General features: G+C 46.5%; 1 protein-coding gene across 17 annotated transcripts in view; it reads right to left on the minus strand.

Moving 5' to 3' along the window:
• The window catches only part of PXYLP1 (2-phosphoxylose phosphatase 1), a 78917-nt gene that overhangs the window by 28578 nt on the left and 23194 nt on the right, over window positions 1-27145 (minus strand). For 5 of the 17 annotated variants that reach the window (XM_082392386.1, XM_082392380.1, XM_082392371.1 and 2 more), the window contains one exon: window positions 4471-4602. The exons of 1 other annotated variant lie outside the window; for it this stretch is intronic. In XM_082392386.1, the coding sequence (XP_082248512.1) occupies window positions 4471-4549 (79 nt within the window). In that variant the 5' untranslated portion in view covers window positions 4550-4602. Of the gene's footprint in view, window positions 1-2437; window positions 3624-4470; window positions 4603-7366; window positions 7541-8488; window positions 8533-8618; window positions 8844-8886; window positions 9154-25532; window positions 25628-27145 lie in introns of those variants that run through there. 11 more of the 17 variants (XM_082392381.1, XM_082392383.1, XM_082392382.1 and 8 more) reach the window with 9 other exon arrangements.

The raw sequence follows: 27145 nt of genomic DNA on the forward strand, positions 1-27145 counted from the left end.
CCTGGTCCGGCTCTCTCCTGCCCTGCCTTTGCACACCCACCTCCATCTGCCAGGAATGCCCTTCCCAGCTTCCTCTTTGGACAACTCCAACTCATCCCTCAAGGCTGAAGCGTGGATGTCACCTCCTCTGGGAATGAGTCTTCCCTGACCTCCTACGCTGGATTGGCTTCTTGTCCTTCATCCGCCCATGTCACCCTGTCACGAGTCATCTCTCGTTCATTTTATTTAACAAACGTGCATAGAGTGATTATTATGTGCCAGGAACTGTTCTAGGTGTGTTATAAATACCCTTTACCAACCCAATGAAATAGGAACTCTCATTATCCCCATTTTACAGATGAGGAAACCGAGGCACGGAGAGGGTAGGTAACGTGCCTGAGCTCACATAGCTGGTAAGTGGCAGGACAGGGACTCGACCCAGGCAGTCTGGCTCTGGAGTCCACGTTCTCTCCCGCTTCCTCGTGGGGCTGCCTCTTTCCTGTCCTAGCATATTGTACACTGTGTTCCAAGTATCTGCTCGGGATTCTCCTCCACCAGACAGACAGCTCCTGTGGCTCCTAGGAGATGAAACGCCCAGCCCTGGCCCAGCACACAGTGGAATGTTTGCTGAAGGACAAAGCTATGCAAACTCATGGCACTGCATCAACAACGAAAGGTAAAATTCCCAGAACCTCAGAGTCTGAAGAGGTTTTAAATGGGATCAGGTCCAGTGACCTGCCTACTGTCCTATTCTGCACAGAGCGACACTCCAGGGTGTGCGCACAGCCCGCTCCACCTCCGCCTGACGATGGCATTCAGGAAGCGTCACTTGACGCTTAACTAAAATGTGTCCCCCTGGCCACCAGGCCACACAGAGCTGGTCTAACTCCTCTTGCAGATACTGGATAGAGATAGGGCTCTTCAGATATTGAAGACGGCCTTCACTCTGGCTTTCACTTTGGCAGGTTAATAACCCTCCCCTCTTCTACCTGGGGATCTGACTTTCCAGTCCGCCTTGGACATCTCCCTTAGGAACCTGCTCTGGTCAACCAGGGCCCTGCCCAAGATACAGGTGCCCAGTGTAGACTGACCCCTATCATGGCCAATGAACCCTGATCAAAAAGAAAGAAATGCATGATATGCTGTTTCCAAAGCTCTCTCCACAAGTGGCTGAAGCAGCCTTTGGGACACCAAGAGCCCTGGATTCTGGTGATGATGTATCATGACAGGACTCTACTGTTTACATTGACTGTGCTTCCCCGAGCCAAGGGTTTTCCCACAAAATCTCCGTTCTCACGCCCATGTTTCAAAGTAGCAACAAGGAACTCCATTTTACAGAAGAAGGAATAGAGGCTCCAGGAGGCCACACCTGCCGAGGGCACACAGCTGCTAAGTGGCAGAGCGGCATTCAAACCCAAGGCTGTGGTTCCAGGGTCTGCGAGCTGAGCTTCTGCCACGCTGCTATTCTGGGAATGGTGGTTGGAATGTGGTGAAAAGAGCACAGGATAAGTATGAAGGAAAGGCTGGGTCAAAGCAGGAAAATGGACGATTACAAACGAGCAGAAAAAGCAGCAAAATAACAAATCATCCACAGGTTTTCGTAACCCAGTGGTCTTTTCCTGTCGCACTGAAGGAGTCCCTCAATTTGAGAAGTTATTTTTCCACTTGTACACATTTTAACTAGAATAACTAATGATATATATATACCTTACTTGTTCCCTTCTTCGATTTGAATATCGGGAATTTCAGAATCCCTCTATTTCCAAACTCAAAGACATCAAGGACTTGAAAACACAAAATGAATGATTTTCATTAATGTCTACTAGCATACAGGGAGTCATTACTACCATTTAAAATAAACGTAGTTTGAGAAACTATGAACTGTATTTTAATCTTTTTTGTATCCTTTCCCTACCACCTCTACCCTAACAGTGTAGAAAAATATCCAACACACATAAGCACTTAATAAATATATGTGGGTTCACGTACACACTTTCTGTACTGAGAGGAAGAAATGCTTTTTTAAACAACCTGATTTTTTTCATTGTAACCTGGGTCTTAACTTTCTCATATTCAAAACATGAATATGAAAAAAAAAAACTATCAACAAGACAAAATAAAATATACAGTTATTTCAGAAAACAAATAAAACAATATTGTTCATTTAAAACATGAGAAAACGAAGTTCTATTTGATTGCCTCAAATATATCACCTAAAACAATTATATGTGCTAATCCGGTATTCAAAAATAAGTCAAAAGAAACGGTAAAGAAAAAAGTCCATATATTTTAGGGTAAGGATGAAAATATAAGTGTTACTTAAGCAGACACCTTTGTATTACGAATTAGTCCAGTCTCTTACACCATAATAATTAGCAACCAATAAAGCGACTAAAAAATAAAGCAATTTAACTCAATTTTCACACGGAAATAGTTAAATTCCAAAGTTACAGTTTACCTAGAAGCAGAAGAGCAGTCAGAATGTTCATATCTTAATGTCTTCCCGAACTCCAATGTATTCAAGAATAAAGACCTCAGACCCAGGCAGGCCAATTTACCCTGCAAAATTTTCCCGAAAAACAGGACGGCTGAAAAGTGGCTCTCCTAAAACAGAAGGTACTTTCAGAAGAGTTATATAAGCGAAACACACAGGCCAATTCAGGGATGCGGAAACCACCCCATGCAAGAGAAACGCAGCAAGCACAAGTAACCCACATTCACGTCTCAGAACCTGTCAGGGTCTCAGAATAACAATCAAAGTTGATTGTAACATCCTGCCTCTCCAGTGACAGGATGGAAAGTTTTTAGTGAAAAGTTATAAACAAGTAAATAAATGACAGTCCTAACACACTTTCTGGAAAAGATTCTTTTTTTTTTTAAACAGTTTATTAACCATCTGGAGTATCTTTAAACTTTAAACAAGTATCTTCTCTTGACCTCTTTCCTTATTCTGGAAGGACAAAGTGAGTATTTTTAATTCTCTTTACTGTTTGAAGTGCCTGTCATATGCACTAGATGTGTGCATGGAATATGTCACAAACCGGAGGTGAAGCGGAGAAACTTGTTCAAAGCCGCTTCCCTTCAAACCACTTATTCCAAACGCCAAGTCTTTCCCACGTCCCCCAGCACACTCAGAGCACCCTGCTCTCGCAGCCGCCTGCCCTTCCTTCCGTCAGGCAGACAGTGACAGCAACGCCACCTCCTCACAGAGATGTCCCAGGCGGTGATGGGGGCCAAGCCCTTGTCTCCCACCCATCGGGGTGAGGTGGAAAGTGGAGGGCAGGTAGGTGGCAGCAAAAACACAATTGCCGGCATTGCCCAGATATTTTCTCGGCTTCAAGTACACAGCACCAGAAGGATAGGGAATTAGGGTCAGCCTGCTTTCCAGAGCAGGTGTAGATTCATTCATTCTCTTAAACATTCCTGAGACACCTCCTGTGTGGTTGGCAGTGCTGATTCCCGTGATAAAGAGGGAAACAGATGTGGGTCCTGCTCTCAAAGAGCAGACAGTCTTGTAGATGGAAAAGACACAGGAACTGAAAAGTATGATACCGCACGGCTAGTGTAAGGAGGGGAGCAGGTTCAGGGCACCCCGGATGTACAGCCAAGAAGCCCAGACCCAGTTAGGGAGTCATGAAACGTTCCTGAAAAAGAAAGGGCTGAGTGAACCATGTGGAGGAGAAGATGGAAGGGAGGTGAGGAGGACAGTCCAGGCAGAGGGGCCGGCAGGATCTGGGCACAGAGCACAACCTGGATGTGGAGAGAATGCCAAGCCACTCGACAAGCCTCTGGTGTAAAGTTCAAGGTGAGAGAGGGGCCCCAGGGAGGCAAGGGGCCTCCCGGAGACCCACCACTGAAGGGTTATAACCAAGAAGGTACCAGACCAGATCTGTTATTTGAGGACAACCACCCTCAGGGAGCAGTGGGGCACATAGATTTGGGGCCCAGCCTGAGCACGGGCTCCCAGTGAAGGGCAGAGTACAGGCGGTGAGGCCCACGGACTGGCTTCCTCAGCTGTGCTCGCCATGTGGGGTTTCCCATGCACGGTCCCTGCTGCCCAGGGGCTGAGTTTGGGACTGGGACCTAATCCCCCTCCCCTCCTTAATAACGGACACCCAACCCCCAAAGAACCAACTGGTGGGCCAGGCACCTCTGCTGTGTGACCTGGCACAAGGACACGAGCTGACCACTCACTGTCTTTGCCTTGGGAACCTGAACTAAAGATCCAGGAATAACCAGGCAGTTTAGGAATCCAGGGAGAAGCCAAAAACGAGTCACGAAGCTTAGTGATTGCCCTTGTTCCTCACAGGCACAGAATCACAGCCACCCACCGCCCGGGCCGACAATAAAAAGACCGGGTTGTCTGAAACCTCACTGTTCATTGAAAGAACAAAGGCTTTGGGACCTATGTGCTTCCTCCCCATGGGGCCTTCTATTTCAGAGAGAAGCACTCCCCCTGCCTCCAGGACCCGCCAGCCCAGCCACACTCACAGAACTGGAGGCTGAGGCTCACGAAGGCCAGCAGCGCAGCCAGGGCCAGCAGCAGCACGAAGCGATTGCGGAAAAGCATTATTATTTGTTTTATCTTCTCGTCATGGTTTCACCTCGAATCAGGAACACACCCTGTGAAGAGAGGAGAGGCGAGAAACATGTGTTCCAAGGTGGAAAACCAAGTCTGTCAACTGGAAATAATCTAATTAGCCCCGTCCTCCGGCAGGGAAGCGTGAATCCCCTTCGGGGAACATTCGTGCGCTGTTGCTGATGTCTTCGCCCCCAAACTAGCCCAGCTGAGAAGGTACCCTTCAAATTAACAAGTGGGAACGGTCTGTGAATGCTTCGTTTATCTGACCTCAACAGAGAAGGAGATTTTACAGCATGGTCTTTCCAAAGAAAAACGGACAGGATGTTTATTGAGCACTTACAGTGTGCCAGACACATGAAGTCTTTACAAGGACCAGCAAATGCTCACCCCATTCTGACCCCCAACTTCCAAATCTTCAACCGTTTCTGATGAACACTTCGCTACGATGACGCTGCTTCTTTAACTTCGATCGTTAGCCTGAATGTCAGTCACTGCCTCATGCCCCACTTTAATGCCTTTAGGGACAGCTGGGCTGTGTCGATGACCTGTTCCTACACCAAGTAGGAACATGTGCTAATTAGAGACCTCCCCCGATCCTGGACCACTGGGCCTATTTCAGCTGCATCCATGGGTCTTCCTGCAGCCCCACTCACCATTCTAATTTTCTCTGACCATATTAGACCTGTGCAAAAGGACTTTAAAAAAACACTGAATGAGGCTCTAAATGTCCCTCCTGTGAAAAAAGTGAATGGTTGCTATGGGTTTTACCCCATCAGTCTTAGATACCCAATTTATTTCCTGATTCTCATTGGGGTTTAAAATAGAACTTGAAAATCACAGCCTCTTCACAAAAGGTTCTTAACCACAGCAAGATTATAACAGTTACTTCAAACCTGATTTTAGTGGCAGAATCTTTTTCTCCTTCAAATACAATAGAAAAGCAATCAGATAAAAGCTCACCTGCTAATGCGGTGAGGGCTGCACAACTCTATGAATATATTAAAAGCTATTGAATTATACCCTTCGGGTGAGCTGTTTGGTATGTGAATTATACCTCAACAAAGCTGTTAAAAAAAAAAAAAAAAGCACATGTGCAGGGAACAACGCAGGAGCCAGAGCCCTGGGGTCTCTTGCTTCCCAGCTGCCCTCCCCCAACTCACCCACCTCCACACCCAGGGCCCTACAAGGGGGTTTGAGAACCACTTCTTTAAAAGACCTGTCAGACTTTCTACCACAAGAGAACAGTGGCTAAAAGACTGACGAAAATACACTTGCACCTCACAGCTGAGCCTGTATGTCCAGCGTCCGGCAACTCTGTTAACAAATGGATCCCAATTTATACCTTCAAATGAGCACTGCTTCTGTCCCTTTAGTTACCACTCCTATCCAGGGGCCAGTACTTCATGTCCCAAGGTGATCTATCCTCCTGGGGACACTCACCTCCCTGCCCTGGTGGGGACTCACCAGCCTCACAAGCTCTCTGGCGTTTCTGGCTAAAACAACACACAACCCTGGTTGATCCCACCCAGGATTTAATATATTTAGGACCCCAAATAAATGTTTTCTGTTTCCAAAACTCAAACTCCCCATGGCCTCCCCCTGGGGGTGTTTGCAAGGACACCCACAGACCCTGAAAGCAGCCCACCAGAATCTACCCTTGGTGAGAGGCCAAGGCCAGGACTTCTGCACTGAACCCCCAAGGTGGCTGAGGTCACAATGAGAGACAGGATGTGGGCCCATCTGACTGCGGCCCTGTAGTTGTTCCCTCCTGAGGCAACAAAGAGGGTGAAGCCTTCATGTGGACAAACCCCAATCCCAGATATAAAGCATCAAGCCTGGGTGGCTCTGGGCCGCTGATCCAGGCTGGCGAGTTCCTTGCCTGGGGTGTCTGGGAGGCGTCAGAGTCTATTCTCTCGTATCCTCGACCTTGGGGGTGTCCTCGGCAATGCTCATCTGATGGTTAGACGCAACCGTCCCCCTCCCCGCCCAAAGGAAAACAGCCTAAGTCAAATCCAAGTCACAGTCTCTCTACCCCTCACCCTGGACAGGTTCTGCTGCCTGGCCAAGCTCCCCAGGGATGAGCATGGAAAGCACCGACACTGAGCTACGAACACTGGCCAGTATTTCCAAAATACACTCCACCCGGGTGGAATGTCAGCGTTCCCTGGAGCAGCCTCCCCTGGGCAGCTTCCAACCTTTGCTCCACTCCTCCAGGAACCAGGAACTTCTAACTGCTCAAACCCATCCATTCCCTTAGGATTCCCGTGACATGCCCTGAGGACAGGCTTGGTAATTCCTAACATGCAAGCAGAAAATCGAAACTCAAGGGCACAAGGTTATTAAGTGGTGATGACAAGATACGAAATGAGATCTGTGCCTCTAAAGCGCTTTCTTATGCCTTACAGTGTCATCCCCACATGTCCACATACTTGATTCTAGTTGCAACCCGTGTATCTACGCAGAACAAGTTAACTCTTGGCCTGTGCCAGCTTCTTAGCTACCTGAGGACGGCTGGCTGCTTCTGGCTCACTAGCCTGCGGATTTCAGAACCCTCTCACTAACTCAGTCGTTCCCGATTGGATTTATTCTACTTTACAATGACCCTCTTATAAGGGGATCCTTTTAATTTGGGGAAGGTGAGTGGGGTGTGTGGAAGGAGATTAGACCACAGAATGTGGAGAAGGTTCAGAGCAATGTCTCCCTTTGGGTGTCCCTGTTCCCCCAACAATAAATATCCTGGGGCTTTCCTTCATGCCTTCCTGTCCCTTCTGTTATGCTACCACCTTCTTTTGAGGCTAATACCACCTTTGGAAGGGCTCCATTTCCTTTACACGAACATCTTCAAGTGTTCCTGCCCAGCAGATGGCCTTTGGGGCCTTTCAGAGTTCTGTTAGGTGGGTTCTGCTTTTCTTGCTGCCTGGAGATGCTTCTCTGTGGGACCACATCAGCAGCACGTGCAGAGAAAGGGCACACGGCACTCTGGAGGCAGACAGAGCTGGGTCAGAACCTCAAGCTCGGCGACCACGGGCTAAGTTACTTAATCTCTCTGACACTCAGTTTCCTCATCTGTAAATTGGGACTAATTACCCAGGGATGTTGTGAGCCTAAGTACAATCCCCAGCGTATGGTAGACACTCAAAAGAAAATGGTTGTCAGGAACTTCCCTGGTGGTCCAGTGGTAGAGAATCCTCCTTGCAATGCAGGGGATGCGGGTTCGATCCCTGGTTGGGGAACTAGGATCTCACATGCTGCAGGGCAACTAAGCCTGCGCGCCGCAGCTACTGAGCTCGCGCACCTCAACGAGAGAGCCCACGTGCCGCCAACTACAGAGCGCACGCGCTCTGGAGCCCGCGGCCATGACTAGAGAGAGAAAAACCCACACGCCACAGCTAGAGAGAAACCTGAGCAGACCGCACACCATAACAAAAAGATCCCTCTTGCCTCAACAAAGATCCCGTGTGCCACAACTAAGACCCAACGCAGCCAAAAAACATAAGGAAAATAAATAAATAAAATAAATAAATATTAAAAGAAAATGGTGGGCTTCCCTGGTGGCGCAGTGGTTAAGAATCCGCCTGCCAATGCAGGGGACATGGATTCGAGCCCTGGTCCGGGAAGATCCCACATGCCGCGGAGCAACTAAGCCCATGCGCCACAACTACTGAGCCTGCGCTCTAGAGCCTGCGAGCAACAACTTCTGAAGCCCGTGTGCCACAGCTACTGAAGCCTGTGCGCCTAGAGCCCGTGCTCTGCAACAAGAGAAGCCACCGCAATGAGAAGCCTGCGCACCGCAACGAAGAGTAGCCCCCGCTCACAACTAGAGAAAGCCCACGTGCAGCAACGAAGACCAATGCAGCCATAAATAAATAAATAAAATAAATAAATTTTAAAAAAGAAAGAAAATGGTAATGAAAATGGCTTCGTTACCTACTCATCTTCTGTCAGTTCACTCAGCTGCTTCCTCCCTCCTCCTGGGAAAGAGGAAGAGTTTCTTAACCTGTTTGCTGGTTCCTCCAGCTATGTGAGTGCTAAAATGGTCACCTGTTCTCATCCCCACCCGTCCCTCTGTCGCTCCGGCTCAGATGCCATCTTCAGCCTTGCACTGTGGGCCTGGGATGCAGCCTTGCTGCCCGGGGGAAACCACCCATCACTGATTTCTGAGCCTGGTGGTGTCTCTTGCTTTAGAAGCTCGGGAACCAGACTTGCCTCTTGGTTGCCCTGCATTTGGGTGTGGGTGGTGAGAACTTTCTTCTGGTGCTGGGCTGGGTCTGACCTTTAAGCACTTCCTGCCTCCAGGCTCTCGAGAGATTTTCCACCACACTTACTGACAGATGAGGCCACTAGAACTGCCTCTTTGCACGAGGGTGAGTCACAGCCTGGTTCAGAGTCGTCTTCAGGTGGGCATCAGGTGGAAACAACTGCTTTTGCTAAGTTAAATCTCAGACTTATAGACAGGTTTGATTTGTTGCGGTGACGGCCCCCAGTCTGTTCATGCCTTTCTGTATCCACGACCTTGTGTAGATGCCTCCCAAACCGACTCTAAGCTTGGACAAGGTATATATGCTTTGGCCAATGGGACGATAGCAAATAAGCTGCAAACAGAGGCATGAAAAGTACTTATGCATTAGGGCTTGTCCTCCTTGGCTGCTTTTAGAACACCAAGACCACCGTGTGAAGACGCCCAGGCGAGCTGTTGGACAATGAGAGACCACATGGGGCCAAGGCAAGCAGTCCCGGCTGAGGCTCTCTTCAAACCACCAGCCTGCCAATCACCACACATGTGAGCAAGGCCATCCGAGATCATCCAGTCCAGCCATACCACCCGTAGATGGAGATCAGGAGAGTCAGCCCAGACTAAAAGGACTGCACGGCCAACCTCCAGATCACAGCAAATATGTAAAGGTTGCTGTTTTAAGCCACTAAGTTTGGGGAGCTTGAGACCTGTAAAGCAAAAGCTAACTGATCCAATAAGAGAAAATACCCTGGGTTGTTTTTTTTTTTTAAACTTTGGATTTATTTATTTATTTTTGGCTGCGTTGGGTCTTCGTTTCTGTGCGAGGGCTTTCTCTAGTTGCGGCGAGCGGGGGCCACTCTTCATCGCGGTGCGCGGGCCTCTCACTATCGCGGCCTCTCTTGTTGCGGAGCACAGGCTCCAGACGCGCAGGCTCAGTAATTGTGGCTCACGGGCCTAGTTGCTCCGCGGCATGTGGGATCCTCCCAGACCAGGGCTCGAACCCGTGTCCCCTGCACTGGCAGGCAGATTCCCAACCACTGCGCCAGCAGGGAAGCCCCTACCCTGGGTTTTTACCAGGAAATTCTAAGCCAGGGTCTAGATCCCTATATCCTCATTTTTTTTTTTGCAGGCACCACATACCAAAGCTCCATCTCATCTGCATTCTTCAATATGCTGAGGGCTTTTGGGGAAAGGAGCTATATTTAGTTCCAGATTTAAAACACCGAGGATACGTTGGGTTAACCAGATGGCTGGGATCATATGACTGCCGTACTGCTTTTAGTTTTGGGCTATTGACGTCTCCACATTATCTGTGGCTTTTCATTTGATGACACAGGCCTCCATCTAGGGACACCCACCGTTTCCTCTTGATATGTTCTGGGTTTCTGTGCCCCTACCTTCTGACTCTCCCTTGGCAGACTGCAAATGGCAAATAATGGTCAGAATCTCATTACTGCCACTGTGCTAGGACCAGCCTGGTGGCACAAAGCCTAGGGGCCGGGAGGAGGGGGAAGGGGGCAGCACATTAACACCGAACCTGGGATAAACATATACATGCCTTCTCCTGGAGTTAATTTTCCTAGAATACTTGGAAAGGAAGGTCATGTTCTGTTCTTTTTTTTTTTTTTTTTTAATGGCTAAAGAATAACGATATAACTACATGGCTTTGAAGTTTGCATTTGCAGCTGGAGCTAGGACCCCAATGTGAGAACCCGGTGTATGGCTCCGCCCTGGGGTGTTTCTTCACTTCTTCAGTGGAGGAGATCCGGGGAGCCCTGATATAGTGGAAAACATGAGGCTTCAGAGACCGGCAAATCGGTGTCAATTCCCTGCTCTGCCGCTATTTTCTTCTGTGTCCTCCTGACAACTTCACTTTGCTGAGTTTCAGGATCCTGATCTTTAAATAAGATTAGGGATAAGCGCATAAAAGAGCAGGAGTAGGACTTCCCTGGTGGCGCAGTGGTTAAGAATCTGCCTGCCAACACAGGAGACACGGGTGTGAGCCCCGGTCTGGGAAGATCCCACATGCTGCAGAGCAACTAAGCCTGTGCACCACAACTACTGAGCCTGAGCTCTAGAGCCCGCGAGCCACAACTACTGAGGCTGCATGCCACAACTACTGAAGCCCGCGCGCCTAGAGCCCGTGCTCCGCAACAAGAGAAGCCACTGCAATGAGAAGCCTGCGCACCGCAACGAAGAGTAGCCCCCGCTCACCCCAACTAGAGAAAGCCCGCGCGCAGCAACGAAGACCCAATGCAGCCAAAAATAAATAAACAAACAAATAAATAAATTTATTAAAAAAATAAAATAAAATAAAGAGCAGGAGTAAACATAATACGCAGAGCACCTGGCGCAGAGCAGGGAGGTGCTGTGTGCGACCCCCAGCTCTGGAGGAGCCACACAGACCTCTGCCCACCAACTAAACACAAAGAGTCACCCTTTCCTGGAGCTGCTGCTTCTGCCCCATGCTGTGGCTCCCCTTCCAAACCCTGGCCACGGGCCACTGCCTTATTCACGAGCCCAGCCCCACCCGTCAGGGCGGGCGGCCACGTTTGCAGCCCGTTCCTGGCCCACCCCACCATGCCAGCCTTCCTTGGGGCTGACTCAGCTGTGGTGTCCCGCCCTGCCACAGGTTTTCCAGCCTGGAACATCTGTCTCAGCTTCTGTTGGGACCCATCCTAAGAAGACAGGATTACCAGCCAACGGGCTCTCTCCATCTCTCTGGCCCAAGCTCCAGCCCCATTCTCCACAGACCCTTTCTCCTTTTCCATCCCTAGCGGGGAGGCTCTCAGCCACTCAAGAAATCAAGCATTCCTTGGGTCTCCTTCTGGTCACATGCCTGCATATTCCCTCCACAGGAGTTCGGAGCATGCACGCCCCTGGGATCTACTGCAGCTCCTCCAGATAACCCAGAGAACTTGTCCAAGTCATGCCAAGAGACAGCCAGGACTGGGCCCACAGCAGAAACCCCACAGCCTGCTCACAGCCCAGAAAGCAAAGTCCACAGGAAGAGTCACTGCCACATCAGCCGGGTGAGATGCTGCGGGATTGCGACCTACTTCAGTACAGCTCCCACCTCCCCTAGTCGTCAAACATCTCTCAAGTCCCATCACCTTCCATGGAAGATGCTCTTGACTCAATATGACATCATGACCAAATCCAATCCCTGTAAATACTTCAGTGGAAACCACTGTTTCATGTTGCAGGCTGAACATATTAACAGTTACCAATCATCAAATGTCTACTGGGCCCAGCCTTAGTCCCCACTGCTGAACCCACATGGTAAAAATATCTTAAATCCAGAAATAGAATTATTACGCTGAATCCCTGAGGAAGCAGCGAGAAAGAAAACAAACAAATAAGCAAACAGAAAACTCAGTTAACTTAATTCAACTTTACAACAGATTTGAATAGTAAAAGAAAATATTTTAGAATGTAATTCTGAAAAAAAGCACTAGTAAACAGGCAGTTCCCATTACTGTATTATGGTAAATACCATTTCTGAATTAAGAGAAAAAAGGAATATATCAAAGGCATTTTTACAAGCTACCATTCTACCACCAGAGATTTCCAAAGCCCAAGCCCTGGCCTGATTTTCACCTTGTAAAAGCTGGAAATGCCACGTCTGGTGACTCCGGTCTCAGAGTCCCCTTCAAAGTGTACAGAATTTAGGGTTTTAAACGTGACCATGACCGTTTGAAAGAAAAATGTGCTTTCAATTATCTCATATGTGTAGTTAAAATATCATTACCAGGAATAGAAAGACGGCATTAAAAAAAATGCTTTAGATGTATTCTATACTTTGATATATTTTTTTTCGGTCCTAATCATTTTGGCCTAAGTAAATACAGCATTATAATTAACAAAAAACCCTCAAGTCTATAATTGTGAACTAAATATGAACCAAGCAAAGGTAAAAGCTGCATCTTCGTAGTCCTCCCCCTCCAAGGTCACCTCAAAGTGGAGTTTAATTGCAAAATCAAAGACGCCTGGCTAAGAATAAACCAACCTTAAAGTCTGATGAGTGAGAGCCTGATAGATTCCAGAACCTCCTGGAAAGCACCAAGGGGGCTGTGAGCTCCCAGCAGTCATTCACCTTCCAGCTATTCAAACTCCAGCTAACCTGCAGGCTGGGTTCTAAAGGCCGAAACCGATTCATTCATCCAGTCAATCAGTTGATTCAAAACAACATATTTCCCCAAAGCCAATATGTGTCGAGCACCATCCAAAGTGCTGAGGACACAGGATACAGGACACAGTTTCTGCCATCTTGAAGCTCACAGCTGAAATGTACTTATGAGAGAAAGGATATGAGATCTAAGAATTGCTTTAAAATATTCTGGAAGGGGGAGCGGCGGGGGAAGGTCAAGGAGGAATTAGTGAAACAAGATTGGCAAACTGTTGACAAGTGCTGAAGCTGGGTGATGAATCCTAAGGGCACATCATATGATCCTCTGTGCTTCTGTGTATGTTTGAGGTTAAAAAAAATAAAAAAAAAAAAAGGAAGCTCACAGTCTGGTCAGTGGAGCAATGAGTAAATAGAACATTTGGCCTGTGAAACCAGTACCATGATGGGGAAGCAGAGCGGGGGAGGGGAGGGGACCCACCTAGGCCCAGAGCGGGTGGTACCGTTTCCTGTGGAGAAAGCTGGGCCCGAGCTGAGCTCAATCTTCAAGAGCAGATTGGAGCTGACGGGTTCACAACTGCATTTTAGGAAAACATGTGCGTTTTAGGAACGAACCAAAGAAACAGCACCAAGTAAGACTGTCCTGACTCTAGGAGGGTTTGCATCTCTGTGAGTGAGAGGAGCCAGAGCAGGGAGGTGGATTGGTCCAGGCATCACCCCACAGCTGCACCTGCAGTGAGTCTGCTGCACCCGGGGACAGCCGGCTGCCCAGACGCCCCACCAGGGCTGGGCCAGGGAGCCCTCACCTCATCTGGGTCTGCTCCGCCACGGGGAGTTTGCCTGTGGTCTGGCGCCGACAGGCAGTGGCTACAAGGGCCTCACTCCCCCCACCTAGGCCAGCCTATCAATGGACCCCAAGGAATCCCACCACCACGGGACTGGACTGCTCGCCCACTGATGCCCACTCCCTTCCTGGAGTCCCCCTCAGGGCCCAAAGCCGCTGACCTCCAGTTTGGAGCAAGAGGAGGGGTCTGATCTCAGGAGCCAGGCCACCAAGCAGTGCCAGCTTGAGGGACAGGCCTACTTCGTGGGCTGACCCTCATTTTCTAGGGCTGGGATTCTCTATCTCTTCCCAGCACCAGCCTCCTCTGGGAATATAGGACAGGAGCAGGCCCTGAGGCCTCCCTGCCCCTCTCAGCAGGGGTGACACGTTAAAGGATGCTTGAGAGCCACGCAACGTGCCTCCCCTGGAACATTCTGCGCTGTGCCTCACACCAACCCTCCCGGACGCCGCTCTCACCCACATTACTCTCCTCCTGAAGGACAGCCTGTCTTCTACCTTGGGCTGGGGAGGGGTGATGTAACCCAAGACAGTGTCATGCCCAGATGCGACACGGAGTGGCAACACAGGGTCACCTTGGCTACAGGGTCACCAGTCGGGGGCGGGGAGCAATCAATGCTGCAGATCACGCCCGAAGCTGGCCCTGGATAAGGGCAGCATCAGGCCCAGCACTCTCTGGCCCTGCTTTCCGGGCTCACTGTGACCTGGCCACACCCCACAAGTCCCACTGCAGGCCCCAGTCCTCCTTCCCATGACGTAGAGTTAAGTATGTGGGCTCCGGGGTCAGTTGGCCAGGTCTAGAGCCCTTCTCTAACACTTCCTGAGCCACAGCTGCCCCATCTATGAAATAGGAACAATCCATCTCATAGGGTGCGTAAGGCTCATGGGGTTAATCCTTGTAAGGGACACAGCCCGGTTCCGGGCTCCTAATAAGCTCTCAGTAAGTGTCAGCAGTGACTTCTCTTATGGCTTTAACACCCACCACCCACATGTGGGGTCTTCACCCTGCTGCCACCTTGTCTCTGTGCCCACCCTAGAGATAAATGCCCGCACTGCAGCAAACAGACCAAGTCAGTTTGAAGAGGTTGTAAACACCACCTGGTTCAAGTCCCCTGTTTGACTGGAAGACAGGCCAAGGGCAGGTCACGACCAGCACAAGGCTCCAGGCTGCTCAGGGAGCCCGGCCCTCCTGGCACGCACTCCTGCTTCACAACCAGAGAGTGGCCGCCAGCACTCTGCCTTGGTCACGTTCTTCCTCTTCACTGCAGAGGGCACATATGTGGCAGACACTCCTAACTGTCGCCCAGTGTCTATTCTCGCCTTCTTACTAGCAGAATCCTCTAGGTTTTAGCTGGACACGTGGCCACCCAGCTAGAGATAGCTATTTCCCAGACTCCCTTGCAATTAGCTGTCATCATGTGACCAGGTTCTGGCCAATGAGTTGTGATTGGAGGTAATATGTGCAATGCTGGGTCAGAAGGAGGCTGCCTACACTACCCGACTCTGCCCTTCCTCCTTCCCCCCCTCCCACCCTGGCATGGTGGTGAGCCAGCTTTCTCGATGCCCAGGGAGACAACATCCTTGTAGATGACAGAGAAGAGCCCTGGGTGACCCCGTGGGTCATCCATCTCCTTAACTGCCTACCAGCTCAAACTGTTTTGGGAGAGAAAGATCAATCTCACAATCTCTTAAAGTCATTGTTATTTCTGTAATAACCTATATGGGAAAAGAACGTGAAAAAGAATGGATACATGTAGATGTATAACTGAACCACCTTGCTGTACACCCAAGACAAACACAACATTGTAAATCAACTATACTCCAATATAAAATAAAAATTGAATTTAAAAAGAAAAAAAAAAGTCGTTGTCATTTCTGTTAAAGCAGCCAGAGCAACCCCCTAACTAGAACTCACCACTAGCTCTAAAGAACATGGGTCCTCTCCATGGGGGCTCCCTCTGCGGGGTGCGATGAATGAGCACACACACATTCATGACGAACTGCATTAGGCTCACCACTGCCCAGGCTGAACATCACTCTGAGATGTGATCTAAACGAGACATGGCTGGGGTAACCTTTGTTCTTTTTGAGTTACATTTTTTGTTTTATCTCAAACAATTCGTGTATCTATGAAGACGGCTTGGCTGCAGGTAATAGAAAACCCTGCTAACGCAAAGGGACCCATCAACGTTCTCACGTGAGTCACAGTGCTAGGAACTGTTGCAGCAGAGTTGCTTAATTCAGCAACTCAAAGGCATCATCAGGAAGTCAGGATCTTTCCATCTCTGGGCTCTCTGCCATCCTCCGTGTTTGTCGTGTCCCTAGGATGGCTCCACTCAAGGATCACAGATGGTGAGCACTTTCCGGGCATCACCCTTGGCAATATGCAGAGGCAGAAGGGATGATCCTGCACATTTCTACTGGACGCCAGGACGCCTTTCCCAGAAACCCTCCGGCGGACTTCCCCAGACGTCCAACAGCCAGAACTGTGTCACATGCCCATGCCCCAGACTGACCACCAGCACCAGGAAGGGACCGCCGAGACTGGGTGAAACCAATCAGGATTCACCTCCTGGCGGAGGCCCACGCAGGGAGGGAGATGGTGAACAGCATCGGAGTTCTGTTAGGACTGAGGGAGGCAGGGGATGCCTGTTAACAACCCACAGCTGGAGAAGATTTGACAACCCACACAATTACTCTAAAAAATTATTCTCAAACCCAGTCATCTGATGACAGTACCAGCCCTTTTCAGATCTAGCAACCAAAGCACATGTCGTTATAATTACACGTTTAACGAGCATCAGTTTGCTTGGGTACAACCAGCAGAGCAGTATCCCTCAGACTACTGACTACATGTTCTACTGACAAGACTTTTTTTCCATATTTCACATGTGCTGAAATATGCAGCATGAAGTATTTAACTAGCGTTTCTTTCCAAAAAGGATTTTGAGGCAGATAATCTGCAGACTTAGTATTTTAAAATCCCTGAAATGGTAAAGTGTTTTTTTGCCCTGCATTCGTGAGCTACACATGCCCACCACTCTTCCCTTTGAGGTTTTTTCCAGCTCGACAAAGGATAAACTTGTCAGGGCTACTGATCGTTTCTCAGGACCAGAAGAGACTGAAATAAATAATTCAGCAAGCCAGGATCTTCACTTTTATGTACTCTTCAGTGATTTTTTTTTCCTGACATTTGGGGAGAAGTCTGGGTGCCAGCCAACTTGGCTGCTTTGCTCTTTCTTAAGTTTTAGAAGCAACACATCTGAAACTGGCATTCTTATTTTAGAATGTCAAGAGCAGTGATAAGTACCTCAACAAAAAAGGGAGAACACGCAGTTGGCATGCCTTACTCACCACAAAGCCACTTACAAAAACACAGCTGATTCTTTTTATTTTGCAAGCAAACTGTGTCAATTAAAAGTTTCTTAAAATGTCAAGGAAAGCACAAAAGGAAAGCACAAAAGGCAGGGCTGTAAAACTGGAACTATAAGTGATGTACAATTGAAGATTTCAGTGATGAAGTCAAAATTTTAAAGGAAAAAAAAAAACAAAAAAGCTCACAGTGTCCTGAGAATCTCAGCTGTCCAAAGTGAACCAGGCACGCCTGAAAGTGCAGGTTGCCAAGGCCACTTATGCTTTCTGAAAGCTGCATTTTTTTCTATGTTAACAGTACTACGTGGAAATAGAATTTTGCTCTGGGTGGATACATGAATGGAGCGCTCATCCATGCAACAGATCAAGGCTTTTCTCCCAGGGAGGCCTTTTTCAGGCTGGGAGCACACTCACCTACAGAGCTTTGACAAAACCTGTGCTCACTGCTGGCCCATCCCGTGACTTGGTCATGACAAGGCGTGGGGCCCCAGGTCCTCTGTGTGTCAACATCACTGCCAGCGCTGGTGGGCAGGAACTCCATGCCTCTAAAAAAACTTTTAGAAAACTGCTGGGTGAGTCAGTGGGAGGCTGGTAGCATCAATGTCAATACAGAATGAGCCCTCCTGCCCAAGGAGGTGGTCAAATGGGCAGTTACCTGCTGGAGGCGCTGTGGAGGGGCTGGCATGGGTGACCTGTAGGAGCATCCATGTGCTGAGATCCAAGGATTCTCTGATTCAGATGTTTTGAGAAACTCTCAAAACTGGTGTTTTTTGTTTTTGTTTTTTTGGTTTCTTTGCATGTATAAAGAGACAGGTAGAGCAAAAGCAGAGCTAAGAACACGGTCACAAAGAATCACAGACATTTATCTTGGAAGGAATCTGAACTGCTATTTAGTCCCAGCTCCCTTCCCATAAAGCAGGGAATAACACTGTAATAAGCTCCATTTAGATTGATTCAGCTTAAAGTTGTAATGAAATACAAGCCTCAAGGTCAATTGTACTCATATATATAATGGTGAAAAGCTAAAAACTTTTCCTCTAAGATCAGAAACAAGATGAGGATGTCCACTCTCGCCACTTTTATTCGACACAGTACTAGAAGTCCTAGCCAGAGCAATTAGGCAAGAAAAAGAATTAAAAGGCATCCAAATCAGAATGGAAGAAGTAAAACTGTCTCTATTTGCAGATGATGTAATATTACATACAAAAAACCCTACAGACTCCACCAAAAAACCTGGAACTAATAAACAATTTCAGTAAAGGTACAGGCTACAAAATCAATATGCAAAAATCAGTTGCCTTTCTATACACTAAAAATGAACTACCAGAAAAAGAAATTAGGAAAATAATCCCATTTACAATTGCATCAAAAAGAATAAAATACCAGGAATAAATTTAGCTAAGGAGGTGAAAGATCTGTACACTGAAAACTATAAGACATTGATGAAAGAAACGGAAGGGAAAATAAATGGAAAGATATTCCATGTTCATGGATTAGAAGAACTTAAAATGTCCATCCTAACCAAAGCAATCTACACATTCTATCAAAATTCCAATGGCATTTTTCACAGAAATAGAAAAACAACCCTAAAATTTGTAAGGAACCACAAAAGACCCCAATTAGCCAAAGCAATCTTGAGAAAGAACAAAGCTGGAGGCATCACACTTCCTGATTTCAAGCTGTATTATAAAACTATAGTAATCAAAACAGTATACTACTGGCATAAAAACAGATACATAGATCAATAGAACAGACAGCCCAGAAATAAACCCATGCATATATGATTAATTAATTTACAACAAAAGAGCCAAGAATATACAATGGGTAAAGGATAGCCTCTTCGATAAATGGTATTGGAAAACTGTACAGCCACATGCAAAAGAATGAAACTGAATCCCTATCTCATACCATACACAAAAATTGACTCAAAATGGATCAGACTTGAACATAAGACCTGAAACCATAAAACTCCCAGAAGAAAACATAGAGGGTAAACTCCTTTGGCTCCTATGGACACCATAAGCAAAGGTAACAAAAGCAAAAGTAAACAAGTGGGACTATATCAAACTAAAAAGCTGCTGTACAGCAAAGGAAATCATCAACAAAATGAAAAGGCAACCTATGTGATGAGTTAAAATATTTGCAAATCACATATCAAATAAGGGATTAATATCTAAACTATATATAAAGAACTCATACAACTCAGCTGCAAAAAAAAAAAATCTGATTTAAAAAAGGGAGAGGAACTGAATAGACATTTTTCCAAAGAAGACATCAGGTACCTGAAAAGATGTTCAATACCACCAATTATCAGGGAAATGCAAATCAAAACCATAATGAGATATCACCTCACACCTATTAGAATGGCTATTATCAAAAACGCAAGAGATGACAAGTGTTGGCGAGGGTGTGGAGAAAAGGGAACCCATACGCACTACTGGTGGGAATGTAAATTGGCGCAGCCACTACAGAAAATAGCATGGAGGATCTGCAAAAAATTAAAAATAGAACTACTATCTGATCCAGTAATTCCACTTCTGGGTGTATGTTTGAAGGAAACAAAATCACTACCTCAAAGAGATATCTGCATCCCATGTTCACTGTGGCATTACTTATAATAACCAAGATATATATCTATATCTACATCTATATACATATATTACATTTTCTTTATCCATTCATCTGTTGATGGACACTTAGGTTCTTTACATACACACACACACATACACAATGGGATGTTATTCAGCCATGAAAAAGAAGGAAATTCTACCATTTGTGACAACATGCATGGATCTTGGGGGCATTAAGCTTAGTGAAATAAGTCAGACAGAAAAAGACAAATATGGTATGATCTCACTTATATGTGAAATCTTAAAAAAAACACAAAAAACAAAAAACTGAACTCACAGAAACAGAGAACAGATTGGTGGTTGCCAGAGGTCAAGGGTGGGCATTAGGCAAAATGGGTGAAGGTGGTAAAAAGGTATAAACTTCCAGCTATAAGATAAATAAGTTCTTGGGATGTTATGTACAGCATGGTGACTATGGCTAACAATACTCTACTGTATATTTGAAAGTTTCTAAGAGAGTAGATCTTCAGAGTTTTCATCACAAGAAAAAAAATTTTTGTAACTCTGTGAGGTGATGGATATTAACTAGACTTACTGTGGTGACTATTTAGCAATATACACACGTGTCAAACCATTATGTTGTACACCATAAACTAACACAATGTTGTATGTCAATTATATCAATAAAACTGGAGGAAAAAAGAAGAGAGGATATAAATTGATGTTGAGTAAATATGAATGTACAGTGTTAAAAAATAAAATAACCAAAAGAAAAGAGAGAAAGGCAAACTTGAAAGTCACATGCTATAGAAGCAGAGCTTCCACAAGCTTGGGGCCCCAAATCTGTGTGCAACAGAGCTCCCACCACTTTCACACACCACCATCCTTGATCCCATTGTCCTGGAACCAAACTGGACCATTTTTGTAAGGGAAAAATAATCTATTGTGTTAAGCCACAGAAATTTGGGGGTTTATTTGTTATAGCAGCTTAACACTAATCCTAACAGTTACTTGTCCATATACATAGGCTTTTTTAAAAAATATTTATTTATTTATTTGGTCTTAGTTGCTGGGTCTTAGTTGCGACACGTGGGCTCCTTACTTGTGGCATGCGAACTCTTAGTTGCAGCACGCATGTGGGACCTAGTTCCCTGACCAGGGATCGAACCCAGGCACCCTGCATTGGGAGTGTGGAGTCTTATCCACTGTGCCACCAGGGAACTCCCATACACATAGGCTTTTGATAAAGATTAAGCAAAATATTCACGAAACACCTGAGTCACAGTAACTCAGTAACAGTTAATTCCTTTCTGCTCATGGGTCTGCTACCCACCTGAAAATACACCAATAAATTTTTTTTTTTTTTGCTTTGGAGCAAGCATTTTCTAGGAATATTTAAATGTACAGATTAGGGCTAACCCCCTAAGCTTAGTATCAGGCAACATTTTCTGGAGAGTTCTGACTATTTACACCTTTAAATCACTCTGTGATCTGGAATATGATGTTTGCCTTGAACCCTAACTTGGAGCTGAGAGAGGGAGAGACCTCGGAACAAAGACAGCCACCTCACTCAGTGGATGGCAGGTCCTTTCAAGTTTTCCAAAGTGAGTCATACTTACTTGTACTTTACTAGGGGTTCTAAAAAAAAAGTCAGCGGTGCTTAATGAGAAACATGAAGGAAGAAGCTGTCGATGCAAGAGCTTTTGAGAATGCCAAGCACGGGGATAGTCACGATCCCTGTTTACTCACCAGTTTCCACAAACTCAGGCTAAATGAGCAAATACCTATTCTGTATTCTCACCATAAAACTGAGTTTCTAAATTGAGTTTCTAAGTATGTCTACTAAACAGGGCAAAGAGCTATCCTGTAATATTTAGAGCCTTAATAGTCATCTTCCGAAATCTGTGGCGTTATTAGTTGGGCACTATTGTGTGTATTACAGGACATCACGGTGGTGGGAATGTTTGCTGTGGATCGTGTTCAGTAACAGTGCTGTGAACTGTTGGTTATGGAAGATTGGCTTTGCCCACCAACCTTGTGATAAGTAACTGCAGACTGCCATATCACTAGTCTTGTTATGACTGATCGAATCAGGATGGAGATCTGTTTCTTTTTCTCAAGTTACGAACATACCTGACATCTTCCTTTGTAAGAAAAACAAACCATTCTAACAGATTCATTTAAAACCATGTTCAGCCAAAATCTTGTTGCCCCCAGAAGGACGGTCTTCTATCATTTTCCCAGCAGGTGGTCATGAGAACTCTGGCCCTTTAGTGGTTTCCCATAATGCTCTTGGGATGATGACCAAACCCCGCCCGTGGCCTGCAGGCCCAGCCTCACCTCAAGCCCACGCACGAGAGCCCTCCAGCCATCCTGGCCGTCTCTCAGCCCCACAGAAGAGCCTTGCACCTTGGAGACTTGGGACCTGTGTCCATGCCTGTCCTCTGACAACCCATTAGGAGGTGGGGCAGCTGGGCAGATGCCTGCGGTGCTAGTCCACAAGGGGCACAACCCCTCACAGGAAAGAACCTGAGGTGGAGAAAACTGTACCCTTCTGAAGCTGCTCGGGCAGAGGAGGGAGATGGAACCCCCAGGGGCCATTAGGCTGCCTTCTTTCAGGAAGACTCTGGTGAGTGAGCCATGGCAGGCAGGTAAGTTTGAAGCCAAGGCTGAAACGTTCAGGAGAGCACAGCATGAGAGCATGGTGGTTTTAACGCCATGTCCACAAATTCTCTGTCACATCTCCCACCAGGAGTAGGTTCTAGGTCTTGGGCATAGGCGTTGGACTGCCTGGAGGAGTAGAAAGGCATAGAAACGATGCTGTGTGAGCTCCAACACCAGGTCAGAAAAGTCTATGCAGATTCTGCCTAGCTCGCCCTCTCCTGGGTCACTTGCTTCAGAGCTCTGAGGCCACGACGCAGGAGAGACCACATGAGAGGCCAGCCGGGGATGGGGATGCCTAACAGCAGACGTGTGAGTGAGGGAACGTTCAGAAGATTCCAGACCAGCCACTGCCTGGATGACTGTGTGAGAGATCTGAGTGAGAATCACCGGCTGGGCCCGGTTCACCTCCAAACCATGAGAATGAGAGTAAAAGGATGGTTGTTTGAAGCATCCAGTTTGAGGATGATTTGTTTTGCAGCCAACAGTGAGCGGCATGAGGCTAGGGACTTTAGTCCTGCTCTTGTATCCCCAGTGCCAGGAACGATGCCTGGCCCAGAGAAGGTCCTCAGTCAATATTTGTCGGATTAATGAACGAATGAATGAACAGAGAATAGGCTCGCTCCAGCCACCAGCAATCTATCCTCCCTGCCTTCCTCCGGCCGGCACGCTGCTTCTCCTGTCCCTCCCTCTTTCCTACCTTGCTGACTCCCAATCAGCCCTTGGATCACTTTCTCAGGGCAGCTGCCCTTGAACTCCCCTATCTAGATCAGCATCCCGTCTGATACTGTCAAGTCACCCCGTGCTTCTCCTTCATGACACTTCTCAGCACTGTCATTACGCAACCAAGCACGCTGAAATTCCTGGCTGGCCCGCTGTCACCCGTGATTGACTGTAAGCCACCCGACAGCAGGGATGGGGTCTGTCTGTTCACAAGTGTGTCTCCAGCACTGGACAAAGCCTGGCACAGAGCCGGCTGACGGCACGTCAGAACATTTCTGGAGAAGGACGATATTCAGCTCAGCTGTTTTTACTCACAATAGTTGTGACACCAAATGTGTGGGACTTTTTTCGCACACCAACCAACTTTCCAATTCTCCGGACACCAGCTCTGGGTGTCCCACAATTCAATTCGCTTCTGACACTGACCGCCCAGAGTTAGCTTCAGACCCCACACGTTTAAGGGCTCAGTCCCAAAGACTGCCCCACTTCAGATGCCAGTCACAAGTCTTGGTCCCCAGGCTGCCCGCTTCTGTCCTGCTTTGGCTACAAAGCCAGGGGGGTTCCTACAACCCCCTACTTCAGGTTTGATCATTTGTTAGGACAGCTCACAAATCTGGAAACAGAATAAGTAACTCTGTTACTTACTATAGATTTATTATAGAGGATACAACTCAGGAGCAGCCAAATAGAAGAACTGCAAAGGGCAAGGTATGGGGCAAGGGCACAGAAGCTCCACGCTCTCTCCAGGCTTGCCACCCTCCCGGCACCTTTCTGTTTGTCAACCTGGAAGTTCTCTGAACCCCGCTGTTTAGAGATTTCTATTGAGGCTTTATGTAGGCAAGAGTGATTAAATCACTGGCCACTGATGACTGAATTCAACCTCCAGCTCTCTACTCTCCCCTACCTGGAATTCCGGGGTGGGGCTGATCATTACAACCCTTTAGTCATTTCTCGGTCTTTTAGACACAGGCCCTCAGCCTGAAGCTATGTAACCTCCCCACCACAGCCTGTCATCTCATTAGCATAGAAAGACACTCTTGGCACTCGAGATTCCAAGGGTTTTAGGAGCTGTGTGCCAGGAACCTGGGACAAAGACCAACTATTAAGTTTTTTATGATACCACAACAGCCAATCCCATTATTAGAAGCCGCAAATTCTTAGAATTCTCATTAATATTGAGCTAGAATTGGCCTCTAACTACTAGCCTATCTGCCACCAGGCTTTCCAAATCTACTCACACCCTGGTCATCCTCACCATACAGATCCCGGGAGACCCAAGAGGTTGAGTGTCTTCTCCAGGTCTACACAGCAGTCAAGGGAAGAGCTGGAATCTGGAACCAGCAGTTCAATGCTATTCCCATTACACTACACTGCCTCCTGGATATTTTCACGGATGTTAAACGCTCTGTAACAACAAACAAAGCCGGGCGCTTTTTATAATGGAACATATGAAACCGGTGAGGCTTCTTAACACTGAACACATGGTGTTCGATACCTACATGAAACAAGAGCTCATGGTGATTCTTTAGGCACCTCCCTGCCAAATGCCTACAGGGTGAACCCCTGAGCAAACATCGAATTCAGATTTCAATTTGGCTCCAGTTTACTGGACAGACCCTGTGTCAATTCTCTACAGAGGGTTTCTTTTCTCTTCCTTGTCATTCCCAGGGTCTTTGGAGATGGAGGACAGAAGTAAACTCCAGGTGATCTGCAACAGTTCAGTTAAGACACCACCCCCAAACAACTGAGCTTTTGAGGACAACGCAATGACTGGGAAAAGAAAATATGAAAATTTTAATGTGACTTAATGTGAAAAAGAAAAAAAGCACACAGAACCATGCACTGCATGACGCTAATATATATGTATATGCTTGGAAAACTAGGAGGGAAAGATACACAAACTTTAAAATGACATGGCATTTCTCACCCTTCGGATAAGCAAAAAAATAAAAGATTGTTCATCTCCAGTGAATGCTAGTCTCGACAGGGATGAGTTCTTTCACATACTGTTGGTGAGAGGGTTAACTGGAATGGAATTTGTAGAGAACCATTGGTCTTATTAAAACAATAAACAGGGCTTCCCTGGTGGCGCAGTGGTTGAGAATCTGCCTGCTAATGCAGGGGACACGGGTTCGAGCCCTGGTCTGGGAAGATCCCACACGCCGCGGGGCAACTAAGCCCGTGCGCTGCAACTACTGAGCTCACGCGCCTCAACTAGAGAGCCCGCATGCCACAAACTACAGAGCCCACGCGCTCTGGAGCCTGTGTGCCACAACTAGAGAGAGAAAACCCACACGTCACAACTAGAGAGAAGCCGGCGCACCACAATGAAGAGACCGCGCCCCAATGAAAGATCCCACATCCCGCAACTAAGACCTGATGCAGCCAAAATAAATAAATTAATTAATTAAAACAAACAATCTCAAGACAGAAGACTGGCTTACATTTCTTTAAGCAGGTGGTGGGATCTTAGAAGATTTCTTTTCTCCTTGGTAATCTTCTGCATTTTCCAAATTTTCTTAAGTAGACATGTCTTACTTTTAAAATCAGAAAAGAAAGCAAGCTGTAAAATTTATTTACAACGTAGTTAAGCAAGAAGTCACAAGGTGGGTACAGGATAAATATAAAGAGACCAGTGGTTTTGAAAGAGTAACCCCTTTCAAAACACAATGCATCACACTGACTGATTTGCGTATATTGAAGAATCCTTGCATTCCTGGGATAAACCCCACTTGATCATGGTGTATGATCCTTTTAATGTGCTGTTGGATTCTGTTTGCTAGTATTTTGTTGAGGATTTTTGCACCTATGTTCATCAGTGATACTGGCCTGTAGTTTTCTTTCTTTGTGACATCTTTGTCTGGTTTTGGTATCAGGGTGATGGTGGCCTCGTAGAATGAGTTTGGGAGTGTTCCTCCCTCTGATATATTTTGGAAGAGTTTGAGAAGGATAGGTATTAGCTCTTCTCTAAATGTCTGATAGAATTCACCTGTGAAGCCATCTGGTCCTGGGCTTTTGTTTGTTGGAAGATTTTTAATCACAGTTTCAATTTCAGTGCTTGTGATTGGCCTGTTCATATTTTCTGTTTCTTCCTGGTTCAGTCTCAGCAGGTGCATTTCTAAGAATTTGTCCATTTCTTCCAGGTTGTCCATTTTAGTGGCATATAGTTGCCTGTAGTAATCTCTCATGATCCTTTGTATGTATTTCTGCAGTGTCAGTTGTTACTTCTCCTTTTTCATTTCTAATTCTATTGATTTGAGTCTTCTCCCTTTTTTTCTTGATGAGTCTGGCTAATGGTTTATCAATTTTGTTTATCTTCTCAAAGAACCAGCTTTTAGTTTTATTGATCTTTGCTATCATTTCCTTCATTTCTTTTTCATTTATTTCTGATCTGATCTTTATGATTTCTTTCCTTCTGCTAACTTTGGGGTTTTTCTGTTCTTTCTCTAATTGCTTTAGGTGCATAGCAAAGGAAACCATAAACAAGACCAAACGACAACCATCAGAATGGGAGAAAATATCTGCAAATGAAGCAACTGACAAAGGATTAATCTCCAAAATTTACAAGCAGCTCATGCAGCTCAATATCAAAAAAACAAACAACCCAATCCAAAAATGGGCAGAAGACCTAAATAGACATTTCTCCAGAAAGATATACAGATTGCCAACAAACACATGAAAGAATGCTCAACATCATTAATCATTAGAGAAATGCAAATCAAAACTACAATGAGATATCATCTCACACCTGTCAGAACGGCCATCATCAAAAAATCTAGAAACAATAAATGCTGGAGAGGGTGTGGAGAAAAGGGAACACTCTTGCACTGTTGGTGGGAATGTAAATTGATACAGTCTCTATGGAGAACAGTATGGAGGTTCCTTAAAAAACTACAAATATAACTACCATACGACCCAGCAATCCCACTACTGGGCATATACCCTGAGAAAACCATAATTCAAAAAGAGTCATGTACCAAAATGTTCATTGCAGCTCTATTTACAATAGCCAGGACATGGAAGCAACCTAAGTATCCATCAACAGATGAATGGATAA

Source organism: Balaenoptera borealis, assembly GCF_965194805.1.
Source record: "Balaenoptera borealis genome assembly, chromosome: 5".
NCBI lineage: Eukaryota > Metazoa > Chordata > Mammalia > Artiodactyla > Balaenopteridae > Balaenoptera > Balaenoptera borealis.